Below are 14,181 nucleotides of genomic sequence, written 5' to 3' on the forward strand. Positions count from 1 at the left end.
GATCAGACTTCTTTCCATACAGATTCTGCAGTGAGAGATAAACTTTAGCTAAAGAGTCTCATGACTGAATTATCTAATGCAAAGATGAAGATCTAGAAGACGTGCTCCATATACAAAAGTTTCCAGATACAATCTCAACATCTCAGAAATAGCTGTTAGTGTTCTAAACCTTGGAGAGTGATTCTCAGGCAACAGAAATAGTATTAGGAGGATAGGCTAACTAGGTTAAAGACAGACTTCTACAATCATATGGAAATTATGTGTTTTAGGGTGTTAATCAGTTGATAGTTCACCTTAACCATTTTTGGCATGCTGGTGATTTATAGTTCAATGCTCTGCTTCCCGATATGGTTTGTATTCAGTAGGGCATGATAGATACACCTATTTGTTAATGCAGTATGTGTGCTTGTACTTTTTTTTAAACTTCTTAATATAAGCAGCTCTAGGTTGTGCAGTCCTGAAACTTTTCTGCTCAGCTCTTTCTTTATAGTGCGGTGTTAAAAAGCTCAAAATAATTGCATGATTTCAAATAAGGATTTGCGATATTTTAAGAGGGGGAAAAGAACAACCCATAGCCACTTTATTCCAGCTCAGGCTGGATTCAGCCAATGATTTATGTTGCTTGTGAATCAAAACTACTGTCAAGCTTGGTTAAAAGCCAGTTATTGTTCAATACATTTTTGCTTGCTTGGGCATGCTCAAGTATGCAACATGATTTCCTTGTTGCAGTTGGTAACTAGATGAGATATCAAATAATAATTAAGGTGAAATTCAGCCTATCCTGTTTTTTATCTTTGTTTCAGAATTGAAGAGACTTGGAGACTGTGGCAAAAGTTTTTGGATGATTATTCTCGTTTTGAAGATTGGCTGAAAATTTCTGAAAGGACAGCTGCTTTCCCTAGTTCTTCTGGTGTGTTGTATACAGTTGCTAAGGAAGAACTAAAGAAATTTGAGGTGACTTGTTCTGTTTGAATATAATCTCTTCTGATGCTATCACAGAAGCAAATTTGTTCTACCCTATTAAAGCACATCATACTCTAGTAATTTCATTTTAGTGAATAATCAATTTCTAGCTTCAGTCTTGGAGAAATGGAATTTGAAACCACAAAAGTAGATTATAGATTGTCCACTCTGTCCTAAACTGTAATTAAAATGAATTAGCACACTTGATTCATATGCATTGGCCATTGTAAGGCCATAGTCAACTGTGATTTAGCTGGCCTATGCCCCATAGCTCTTATCTTCAGATGGTGCAATCAGTGTTGAACAGGTAATCATTTCATCCCAAGAGAACAGCAGATTGGCTTTTTCTAGCAGTAGCAATAAAGAAAGTACCTGCAGTTTGTTATTGTTGGGTTGTTGTTTTTGTTTTGTTTTTTTAGTTTCCTTCTCTGGCTCATTCTGCCCAGAAAAAAACATAATGCCAGCTGAAAATGAAAGCTTTTCCCACCTCTTCCTTTCTTTCAGTTGAGCCAGAGGAGAATGAAGTAGCAGCTGTGTCAGCCAGGGCTGATAGGTATAATGCAAACTATCCTTGTGACCGCCAGGGAAGAAAATGCAGGAGAATATCAGAAGGCTTGCTGCTACTATCCAAAACAGAGAAAAATTTTACAGATGAATACCTTCTCTGTTTTCTATTTCAGTGTAAAGATAATAGCCTAGACCAGAACTCATTCTTACTAACCCTTTTTCTATTTTATTGACTTTTCAATTTTGAAACTATCTTCCATCCTTTTCTTCCCAATTTAATTATTTCAAACCACTGCCATCCTGTTTTCATAGGACTTAGTTTTGCAATCACTAATATCCAAAAGTCTATTTATATGAGTCAGTCTATTTCTTGGATGAAAAACGTTCCTTACTTTCCATTTCATTCATTTCATTTCCTTTTTACTTACTGAAGAATCATGCAATTTACTAAATAAAATTCAACCAAGTATATTTTATTAGTTATTAAAGCTGTGTTCCACTGTGGGCTTTTTCTGTGTATTATGCTTCATTTTCTTTTATCCAAATGCATTTCAATTTTCTATCCACTTAGGCTCCTAAATTGTGTGCTTACTGCAGGCAAAAGATTGTGCCTATTTAAAAAAAAAGTTGTTCAAAGATATTTTTACTTTGCTTTTAACTTGTCTATAATTTCTACATGCTACTGTAGACATTATAGAATAAGTATTTAGGGTGAGTGGAGGTAAAAGAAAGCTCACTTAAAAGTTTATGAAGAGGAACATTTCAATGCATCTGATGCAAGAAAAGCTGCATTCCTGAAATTTCATTGTCTACATGGTTTTTATAGACAAGAGAGCATTACTTTTTTGCATATGGCATGAGGATTTTTAAGACATCTATTTATCTTCCTTTAAAGCATAGATTTATCTTCCTTACCCAGATGCTTTAGCTAAGCTTAATGGGGGAAATTACTGTAGTCATTTACAAGAGCAAAAGAATTATCAGATTTAAGCCTTGCATTTCTCCAAAATAACTGCAATATTAGGTTTTATTTGAAATGTGATGCAGATTTAAAAGAGTTTGCTCTTTTGCCAATTGAACAAACTAGAATATCAGTATAGAAGTACATCATTGTTAAGATGGTAGAAAACATTCCAGCTGTCATTCCTCTGGACAAATGTTAATAACAGATGAAACTACAAATGTGGTTGACTCAACATAAGCCTCCCTGTTTAAAATCTTCAGTTTTTCTTACTGATTCAACCAGGTGGATTTGTTTTTCTGGATTTATTTTACTGAGTTTTTATTATGGTTGTCCAACTGAATTCTTCATATAATTCTTCAATAATATAATGCCTATCTTACTTAAACTCCCCACCTATCCATATTCTGCACTGACATTTAAATTAAGTTTATCATTTATGAGAAGAATCCTTGGAGGATATTTGCTGCTTCAGATTACATAGCTCTCTTCTGTCCTTGACTGCAACCTGCTTGTCTTTTATTCTGTAGTTCTAAGAAATCCATTCCATTATTTTAATTGTATTAGCACTTTGCCATAAATAGAGTAGAGGAATATAAAGGCAAGGTTAAACATTTTTGTATAAGGGTATTGTTGTGATGCTGTTGCCCAGTGCCTGCATGCTCCGGAAATGCCATGGTTTAGAAACTTGTCCTGCTTCATCCTGAGTATAAATGTGTACCTTACTTTTTAAAAAGTTCACAGTTTGACAATAGTTGGTGTACCACAGCACAGAGATTTCATATATTACAAGTAGTTCTTAATATCTCAAGAAAAGAACTGGCAACATGAAACATTTAGCCATGTTGGCATAGGGAAAAGATCCTTCCAGTAGCAAGCTTTAGTACAGCTTTTATGTAAACAAAGCCCACCTCTTCCCCTCCAGTATGACAGGGGTTATAAATAGGATGTAAAAGCCTTGATGATAATTTCTCTTTGATAGAATTGTTACCAGATACAAGAAAAAAATCCAAACCAAGAATTGTGATTATAGGACCAAATTCAAAAGGGTTATTTTGTTGCTCCTCATTTTGTAGGCTTTTCAGCGACAAGTACAAGAAAGTTTGACTCAGCTAGAACTGATTAACAAACAGTACCGCCGCTTGGCCAGAGAAAATCGCACCGATTCTGCTGGCAGCCTCAAGTTGATGGTCCACGAAGGAAACCAGAGATGGGACAATTTGCAAAAACGAGTGATCTCCATCCTCCGCAGGCTTAAAGTATTCCTACAGTTTCCTTCATTTATTATAGTGACATATGTTTCTGCAGTTGAAGGGACAATTTTAAGAATGGCAGTTTCTCTCTCCCTTATACTGTAACTGATATGTTTGGATTTTGTCTCACTTTGTTTTATATGTGTAAAGATATGTACTGATGTGAAAAAGTTGAATAGTTCTGATTAAGTAGTTATCCTATGTCTTCCTTTTTGTAGCATTTCATTGGCCAGCGTGAAGAATTTGAGACAGCACGTGACAGCATTTTGGTCTGGCTTACAGAAATGGACTTACAGCTCACCAACATTGAACATTTCTCAGAGTGTGATGTTCAAGCAAAGATAAAGCAACTCAAGGTACAGAAATACAAATCTAGAGGGCCCCAATAATAAAAAGCATAGCAGTTCTTATCATTAACTACTGTATACCTTTTTATGCAACGTAATATGTATGAAGGGGAAAATAGTAAGTTTTAAAATTCATCACACACCATAAGCAGGGATTCATACAATAATAATGTTGTATGAATAATACAATAGCACCGCTTAGAGTTGCTTTTTTGTGAGACATGCAGCTATATAAATATGACAGATAGATAGATAGATAGATAGATAGATAAATAATAGGCTAAAACAAGCTGTACTTACAGCAAGTACCATTCAGCGAACGGGACTGAAATCAGTGACTGCCTTAGTTTTCCCTACTAGGTTTTGAGGAGAAAAATTGTCCAGGGTGAATCTCAGCAACTTTTGGAGGGTCAGGTATCATCCTAACACACACGTTCTTCTCCTCAAATCCTATGCCCCAAAGTAGTATTTTAGAAAGAAAGAAGCCTACCCAGCTGGACTCTTTCATTTTTTTGTCCCAACCCATCCCCACCATCTGCCTTGTGAAGAAGAGGATAGGCAGGAGACAACCACAAGGGCATCGCTACAAGATTCCTCAGGAGCTTTTAGAAGCATGTTCGTTTTAAATAATATTCTTGTCTTTTGATTATAATTGTTTGTTTTGCTTAGAAACTATTTTGGGATGATTCATATCCTGAAAGAAAGATAAAAAATAATTGCAATAAATCAATCATAGTAATATATTTTGCATAGCTACTGAAGCTGATGCTGTTACCTGAAAGATCAAAGCGGTTCTCAAATAATCTGCATTTCTGTGCAAGACTGTTTCTCTGGGGAGTGAATTAAACACTGAGTATCAAATATAGGTTTGTAGCCAAATAACTGCAAAACTTAGAGAAGGCGTGATGAGCAAGTGAGAATCCTTTCCTCGCCCATTGCTTCCCCCACCCCAACTCATCCTCCTAATCATTTTATACCATATGTTTGTCATGACGTGACAAACATATGGTATAAAATGTAAAGTAAAGCAGGAATTTGCCAGTTTCAAGTCTTTTGCCTCAAATGACTTTGTTGTTGTTGTTATTCATAAAACACATTCCTGAATGCATTTTTCACTCTTTTCCATTAGCTGTACAATTTAAAATAATTAAGGTAAATTCCATACACACACGCACATGCACACACACACTACAATTCCAACCATTACTTGCTATTGCCCATGCTGTCTGAGCCTAATGGGAGTAAAACTCCCATTTTGAGATAGCCTCTCTGTGGTATAAGGAGACTTTGATTCCAGGTTTTAGGTGAGTGATTCCTTTATTATGAAAGAAACATTAGTAAATGGCTAGAATCAGGTAAAAATCCTTGCAAAGCAAAAATTGCCACCTGTTATAAAATTATATCCTTTGCACTACTGCCTAAAGGTGTCATGACTGAAAACTGCTCTATGAAGTACACTTCGCAAAATGCATTTATTCTTTTCAAGCTGGTAATTGGTTAACTTTATGGAATCTTTACGTTTATAGTTGTGTCAATATAGACTCCAGGCATTGAGCAAAATTTGGGGTCATTATAAGGATAATCAACTTCCTGGCCAGCTTTTTTCTTACTCTGTTCAGTATCCATAATACACCCTCTCCTCATTTAGCGATCGCAATCCATTCCTTAAATCGGAAGTGAAGTGGTCACTAAGCGAACATGTGGCTAAGAGAGAGAGATGCTGCGAAGATCACTGGTTGCTGCCGTCTCATTTAGATAAAGTTCTCTTGTACAGTTACACAAGTGTTACTCTCACTCCAGCATGCATTGTTGTCAGGCATGTGAAATTTGGTCGTAACTGCGTGCATTGGTTCGGAATTTTTTTAACTAGTGTTGTATTTGCAAACAGTCACTAAATGAGGTAGCCACTAAATGAGGAGTGGCTGTAGAAATCTTTGCTAGAGATAAAATAAACCATTTATTGGTTACATGTACCAGAAATATACATCATGTACCAAAGGTCAGCCCCATAGACAAAGTCAGGCTTCATAGACAATTCATTATATAAATTACATTAATACACAGGTTGCCATTTTCTTCTAAACACTTCCTGACTTATATGACACATGACCTTTGGAAAAAAATATTAATTAATGAAACATAGTGATTGGCCTATGGGGCCTGACTTTTCCTATACCCTGTATAATAAATTACACATAATGTTTTTCAGGCTTTTCAACAGGAGATCTCACTGAACAACAACAAAATTGAGCTAATCATTACCCAGGGGGAGCAACTATTAGAAAAGAGTGAGCCTTTAGATGCAGCTGTCATTGAGGAAGAGCTGGATGAGCTGCGACGTTATTGCCATGAGGTCTTTGGCCGAGTGGAAAGATACCACAAAAAACTAATTCGTCTTCCGGTAAGTGTTAACTTTTCTACATCAATATTTACACATTCCGTAATTTTTAGACTTCATCATAGATTCTTTGTGCTCTTGTTCAATGTTCTTGTACAGAGTTATGGCAGATTTGGATAACTTATTACCTAAGTGCAGCCCCTCAAATCCCATTTTTTGCAGCCACTAGAGCAGGCCTGCACCAATTGTAGAGAAGAAAGGGCCACATTGATAAATTGAAAATAATTGTGGGCCACAAAGGAATACTGATCAGCTGTTTGGTGGCTATCAAAGCAGTGGCTGCCCTGGAGCTGGAGGCATCAGTGAGGCTTGGAGGCATTGGACAGCATGTCTGTCCAGGAGGTGGTGATATTTGACAGCAGTGAATTTATTGACTTTTTAAAAAACGACAGTGGGCCACACAAGGCTGCTTGATGGGCAGCATGCAGCCCAAGGGCTGTATGTTGTGCAGGCTTGCCCTAGAGCATCTCTAAATTACACTGCTGAAATTTGACAGTGAAACTACAATTTGAGTAGAGCAATATTTTGTGGTTGGGATGCAAAACAGATGAATTAAGTCTCTTAGACTTTCATCTTGTTCTTTAAAGGCCTCCAGCCACTACTCAAAAGTAACACTGCAAAAAAAAAAAAAGCCACTCACCTCTCAACTAAAAGATTCTACTTTAAAGTTTCATGTAGATGTAAGATCTGAACTAACCATTGATTCTGAATCTTCCCCGGGTTTCTGTGAGGAAATAAACATTTTTACATTGAGGCATTTTTTTCAATCTTCCAAGTGGTCCTGCAAAATGAAGTCTGGAAGAAAGATCTGGAAAACAACCTAAAGTAATTGGTAAAATGATGAAATGCAACATGTGAAATAAAAATTGCTAGTGCTTTTCCAACTTATGTCTTTCAACTTCTTTTAATCTTGAGAGAATGGATGTTATGCAGTGACACTTTTGTCTTCTTGACCTAGCAAGTAGCAGAATGGCTCCTTGTGAAAAGTATTCATTATTGTTTAATGTCTCCTTCTAGCTCACAGATGATGAGCATGAGTTATCTGATCGTGAAGTGGATCTGGATGAATCAGCAGATCTTTCTGACATGCACTGGCATGACAAATCAGCAGACAGCGTTCTTTCCCCACATCCTTCCTCCATCCTCTCGCTGTCCCTTCCCCAGCCTCTCCGAAGTGAAAGGTCAGGGCGGGATACTCCAGCTAGTGTAGATTCCATTCCCTTGGAATGGGATCATGACTATGACTTGAGCCGTGACCTGGAGACAGCAGTTTCAAGAGCACTGCATTCTGAAGAAGAGGGGCGGGAGGACAAAGACTTTTATCTTCAAGGAGCTACAAGTCTAGCAGGTAAAATCTATCAACACTCTGTTATTTCTCTGTATGCCCATCTCCTGACATGAGGAAGCCCTTTAAATAAGATCATCTCCCTTCAACCAATCTTTATGCTCATGGTGTTTGATGTAAGGTTACAGGGCCGCTTCTGGCTTTGAAAATCTTTACTAATATTCTCCAACTGGCACAGAAGGTACTAGTGGGATAGATCAAAATGGATTTATTAGATGACAGGGCACAATTGGTCTTAATAATTGTAGGGAAAAGGAGAGAAGACACATCCCAAGTAAACATTCAGCTTGGATAAAATAACTGAACCTGTAGTTATCATTGTTCTTATTTATTGTATGTATTTGGGAATTATGGTTCTTTGTTGTCTCCCATATGTGAATTAGTAAAGAGAATCTTGTCGTCTCCCAATGCAGCAAGCCCACTCTGACATGTGTTTGAAGCAATGTCATTTATATGACTGGTTTAACATGTGGTAGTCCAACCCAGATACTCCTCAGTGCACTCTGACTAATGGATGCTACTATACATTCAGAAAATATTATAGAAGATGGATACCTGACATCATTGGGATCTGAAATTTAGATCCACAGGAATAAATAACTGTTTTTTGATTTGTAGGAGTAGGCTAAACTTACCTAGTTCGATTGATTGGTCCTGAAGAATAAAAACACAATGTAGGTAACACAGCATCTTTTAAAAAGTCAGTTTCTGATCCTATGGAAGAATGGAAAAGTATGAGAAAATATGTTCGATCCTATCTCCAGTTACCCAGAAATAAATGCTAGAGATTTCAGTAAGGTTTCCTTCCAAATGCACATAGAAATGCAATCTAAAACTCTTTGGTGTATTCTCTGAATCACACATAGGGATTTCTGTGTATCTGTGATGCTCTCCATGGAATACTGAGTGCTGAAAGGAACTTTTGGCAGGAATGCTGCCACTGTGTGACATATATACATAGGTGTGCTTTCCATTATCCCCTCAGTTTCTCCTCAAACTCCATAGCAAGAGTTTTTGTTTTTGTTTTAGGTTTTCCTTGTCACGTTGCCATGACAAGAAAACACACTTTCTAAAAATCCAGCATTGCAGCAGTAATGCTGCCTTCATACTAACATTTACTCTGCTTAATTTGTTTTGCAATCGTTGGATCCTATCCACATTGTTAGGGGTTTATTAAGCAGGTACCCAAGCAGTAGCAGGAGTCTCCAATCAAATTGATTTGTAAGCCTCCTACATGGATCTTCTTTCTAGTGTCAAGATTCTTAGCTTCACTACTCCAGGCAGTTCTTCCTCCCCTCCATGGGATGGACACAGTATCATTCTACTCAGGAAGGCATTCAAATCCAGGCCCTGAGTGATAAGCAGCACCAGCTCCCTTATCTAACAATTATGCCACACCTAACTGTCAAGACCTCATCAGAAGTTAGCTACTGTTCCTCAGGAAACAAAGACTTTGAATGTGACATTTCTTCTTAATTTCATAAGAAATTCAGCCACATACTCAGTGGATACTAAGGCTGGCAAGTAAGCCTTGCTCTCTCCAGGGAGTACAGGAGATTATATACCAAGCAGTTCACAGTTATAGCAAAATGCTTGGGTCTTGAGATCAAGACTGAAAGAGAACCCTTTCAGGATCTCATATTTGATTCCATCCACAGTACCAGCTTAATGCCATTATTAATCCCAATGATGTCAGCGTGCTTCAAGAAGACATGGGTAAACCATTCTGTATGCAACCAACCAACTGCCCATCTCCTGACATGAGGAAGCCCTTTCCCCTGTTGGGGACAATGAGTAGCTCTAATGCTTGCCAGAGTAGTAGTTCAGAGTATAAATCAAATAAAAATAAAATACTTACAGCAGATTCTTAGGTGATGAAGTTCTTTACCTGTGGAACAGGTCAACAGAATTGACTGTTCTGCCTCTTTCCTTCCAATCAGCTTCTGATCCAAGTATTAAAAAATTAGTCTTGATGGCACCCACTGCATCATAGTCACATCCTGATGGCCCTGCCCACCCTGGCTCAGCCTTATCTCTGACTAGTTTACCAGAAACTTACCAATTTCTACCATGCATAGATTATACCCACACATATGCATATATATGTATGTATGTATGTATGTATGTATGTTTGTCTGTTTATCCCTCACATTTATATAGCTGCCCATCTCACAAATGTGACTCTGGGCAGCATACAATAAAAAACAAACATTAAAAACTGCACAGTAAAGACATAGATACTATTTTTTAAAAAAGACTAGAAGAGAGCATTTTCAGTGTTCCAGAAAATGTAGCCATCTTACCAGTTCTCCATTTCCCTGAGATCCCCAAGCCTGTTGATAGAGCCATGTTTTGAGGGACTTCCAGAAGGCTACCAAGGCTACATATAAGATATAGATGGAACTCTGGTCAGAGTCTCTCTGACCATTATGTCAAGAAAGGCATGTGTATGTGGCAATGCCCATGTATATAATGGCACAGATGACCAATTGTAAAAGTTAGAAGTATGTAACTAGTTCTTAGAAAAAAAAATTAATTTGAAAGGATTAAACATCATGGAATGTACATATGTGGTAATTTGCATCTGACCATGGTATTTTCTTACACTATACTCCAGGTATGAAATTATGGAATAGGTTCTAACTTGCGAGTACACTGAAATTTGGATTTCTGTTTACTTGAAGCACCTCCACTATTATGTAGGAATATATTTTGCATCAAGGGGTTACCCTTACACTGCCTCTTTATACCACCCATGTTTTTGTTCGCTGTGCTCTGGAGTCCCCTAAACATGTAGGACGGACTAGAAAAGAGCTCTGGCATCTGTGGATGGGACGGAAAATCTATTTCATCACTGATTTCTCTTGTATAGTAGCAACGAAGTATTGAATATAGACCATTCTCTGCAGTTTAACTGAGTTGCTTGGATTCTTGAAGATTTCTCAGGGGACACTATGATTAATTTCAATTCTCTTTGTCTAAACAATATGTGGAATAAAGTTAGCTTGGTAGTTTATTCTATCTTTGGAAATTCATAGATTCCTTTCAGTAATTATTGCTAAGCAACCAATGGCTGTGTTTTATCTTTCCAGATATAGTGATTCCTGAGAGCCCTGAGGCCTATGTAAAACTTACTGAAAATGCTCTCAGAAATGTCTGTGGTAGGCATTGAAAAGCCTAAAATTGCTCTAATCCTAAAATATCTATAGTAGAGCCTTCTTAACACATCTGCTGCTTTATTCATTATTTAACCAATCACTCTAATTCACTCAGAAGCACCAGCACCTTGAAAGAACATTTTCTCACACAAAAAGTACCTTGTAAAATATTGTTGTTTCTAGTTGGATATTTGGCAAATTAGCAAAATTTGAGGTCTCTTTTTTTCAAGTATAATACAGAGTAATAGTGTTAACATCCCTGTTTCATAGTATCTGAGCTGGGGAAAAGAAATTGCATCAGTATATTGTATTAGCTTCAGATAAGAAATAACTAATATCTGTGGATCACCAACAGTACAAATCTATTGTGCTGTACTATAATAAGGGAGGCTTTGCAGAGCCAGTAAGTTTTATGGGGGTGGAACTGAAAGAGTTACAGAAGAATACAGTGCCAGGCTGGCTTCCCCTCTCTGTACTATGTGATCCTCTTGTGTAGTTTGAAAATATTGGATGGCATCACACATTGCACAGGCTGATCTCTGCTCTGACAAGTCCTCCTCCCTCATTCATGTTCTACTAACAGACATCAGATCTATTCCTCTGTTCTTTGGTTTCACTGTTTTTATTTGGAACTTGCATCGGAAGTGAGGGATTTGGTGCCACCAACAATTTCTACCATGCTGAGAGGTGGATGTAACTGGATTTTATCCTATAGGAGTTTTTTTAAGCATGAAATATGAATGCTGAATATTTTCCAAATATTGCTGAACATGACTATAATGAAGGAGGGTGTTGCATCTTTTTTTTAATAGCAAAAATATATCCTGTGGTCATTTTTGTTGCTTTGCAGTTCAGTTTTCTGCTTTAAAAAAATCCTATAAAATAGAGACGTATAAAACCCCAAATTCCAGGTTTTGGAGATACTGTTTTCCTTGCATTGCTAGAAAACTAGGAATAGACTTAAGGAAGCTTGAGAGTTATAACTCTGAATTTGGAAGAAAATGAAGGATCACTCTAATTTCTGTATTCTTTTGTAATTCATCCAAAAGTAGTCATTTGTGTTCATCTGGGATATACAAGTACAGCCTGAGGCAAAATGTAGGATATATGAAATTATTTGAAAGGAAAACAGAATGTAGTTTTTTTTCCCAAACTCTCTCCATATTTGCCTAGTGAGAATACCACAGATACTTGGTAATGTCTGAAGATGCAATAATACAAGTAGAATATAGAGCTATTTCTAAAAATGAATTGCCTTGATCAACAGTGCATATTTCTGCTAAAAAAAAAATCACTTGTCCTCAGTTACTGACCCATTTGCAAATTACTTACAAATTTGATTTGTCACAAACAAGCTGTTCAGTCAACCTTTGTCATGCTTCCTAACCTAATTAACACCACTCTCCATTTTATCAGTCTGAGATGTTGTAGTGCTTGAGTTGGTAACATCTCATTTGTATATTTACTGCAGGAGAACCAGGTTCCTTGGAAACGCACATGCGGCAGCTAGACAAGGCTTTAGACACTAGTCGTTTCCAAATACAGCAAACCGAGAATATAATCCGCAGTAAAACACCAACAGGGCCTGAGCTAGATTCTAGCTACAGAGGATATGTAAGTACTGTGAGCATTGCCACCTAGTGGCTAGGGGTAAAATTAAACTTCTTCATGTACAGAATGGTAACCTCTACCCATAAAAAGAATGTGAAGTGCTGTGGTCCTTACAAATTAATAGTGGCTTAAGCTGTCACAGGCCACAAGCCCGTTTTGAAACATGCAAACTATGAGGTGGTTGGACCAGGACTATTCAGGATATAAATAAATAAATGCAATAAATACCATAGTTGCAAATACTACCTGAAGTTATAGGTTCTTACACAACAAGAAATAAATGCTATTTATACCTCAACTGTTTTACTCTTCCTCAAACCCAACCATACAAATAATCATTCACACATTCTTGTAATGAATCTTAATTCTGAGTTATATCTATTATAATATTTTGTAAAACAATTGGCAAAGAAGCCTATATTTTTTCATTGTTGTTTTCAGTGCATTATATGCCCCTTCTAATTAATTTTTGTAGTAACAGAATATTTTAGTTTTCAAGTTCAGACTTTACAGGTATGAATTTTGGGGGGTGTGGCACACAGCAAATACTGTTATGTACTATTTGTAAAAGACCTGCAACTAGCTTCAGTACAGAGACAGAATCTTCTTGCAGGCTTCCAGTAATTTAAAACCAGTCATATGATGGAGCAAATAGAAGATGAGGAAAAGAATTAGAGAAAATAAGAGTGAAGAAATGCAAACAAAAAATGTGAGAAATTGAGTTGGTAATGTTAATATGTTTTCTACTACAGATTAAGGTTACTATGGTAACTAATCATTTTGGCCAAGTGAAGAGGTTGAATTTAATTGTCCTCTTTTTGGATGTCAATTTTTGCACCTGGGGGGAAGAAGTTGCCTGGACTTGTTTAAGTTTCAGTTTCCCTTCTGTGTAGGCATGTTTGCTTTCTGTAAATAAAATTATTTTTATAGAAATGCCTGGTGGGTGACTTTTCTGATCTCTCCTGGGCCAAAGGCTTTCCTAGCAATCTACTAACAGGTAATTGATAGTTTCAGTTGTGGGAAGAAACATGGGGAAAGGAAGGTAAATCAAAAGCCAGGTTTTCAAGAACTCTGTGACATTTGAGGAATTATGATCTGGACATATGGCTACAAAAAGCTTCTCCACCTTTTGGGTAAGATCAAGTGTAGTATGTGTGGTGTAGTACAAATACAATGTTCTAAGTAAGTTATTATACATGTTAAAGTATTATCAAAATAAGACGAAACCCAAAATTTGTAAATAACTAAAATGGTCTTTTACCTATCGAAGTCTTAACTATTTCAAGCTAAATTGTGGGGATATGATTACTCAAAAATTATTTGGGGGATTTTTTAAACAACAGATGAAGCTTCTGGGTGAGTGCAGCAGGAGTATAGATTCAGTAAGGCGGCTTGAACATAAACTGAAAGAAGAGGAGGAAAAACTGTCTGGATTTATTAACCTGAACAGTACAGAGACACAAACAGCTGGTAAGTAATATTCAAACCTCCCACCTAAATATATGAAAAACAAGCGGTAATTATTTAGAACACAGGATCAAAGAGCACAGAGCACTACCAGTACATCTGAATGCCCCCTCTTTCCTAAGCCGGTTGTATTCCACTAGGACCTACAGATTAGAGATGTGGTCCTGCTTC

At 37.0% G+C, this 14,181-nt stretch overlaps 1 protein-coding gene across 1 annotated transcript in view; it reads left to right on the forward strand.

Annotated features, from left to right (window-relative positions):
* Positions 1-14,181, forward strand: part of SYNE1 (spectrin repeat containing nuclear envelope protein 1) — a 313,009-nt gene that overhangs the window by 281,793 nt on the left and 17,035 nt on the right. The window contains exons 131-138 of the mRNA XM_063293716.1: positions 804-954; positions 3,508-3,690; positions 3,903-4,040; positions 6,241-6,432; positions 7,447-7,777; positions 10,867-10,935; positions 12,404-12,546; positions 13,887-14,013. Coding sequence (XP_063149786.1) covers positions 804-954; positions 3,508-3,690; positions 3,903-4,040; positions 6,241-6,432; positions 7,447-7,777; positions 10,867-10,935; positions 12,404-12,546; positions 13,887-14,013 — 1,334 coding nt within the window. The remainder of the gene's footprint in view (positions 1-803; positions 955-3,507; positions 3,691-3,902; positions 4,041-6,240; positions 6,433-7,446; positions 7,778-10,866; positions 10,936-12,403; positions 12,547-13,886; positions 14,014-14,181) is intronic.

Source organism: Candoia aspera, chromosome 1 (assembly GCF_035149785.1).
Source record: "Candoia aspera isolate rCanAsp1 chromosome 1, rCanAsp1.hap2, whole genome shotgun sequence".
Classification (NCBI taxonomy): domain Eukaryota; kingdom Metazoa; phylum Chordata; class Lepidosauria; order Squamata; family Boidae; genus Candoia; species Candoia aspera.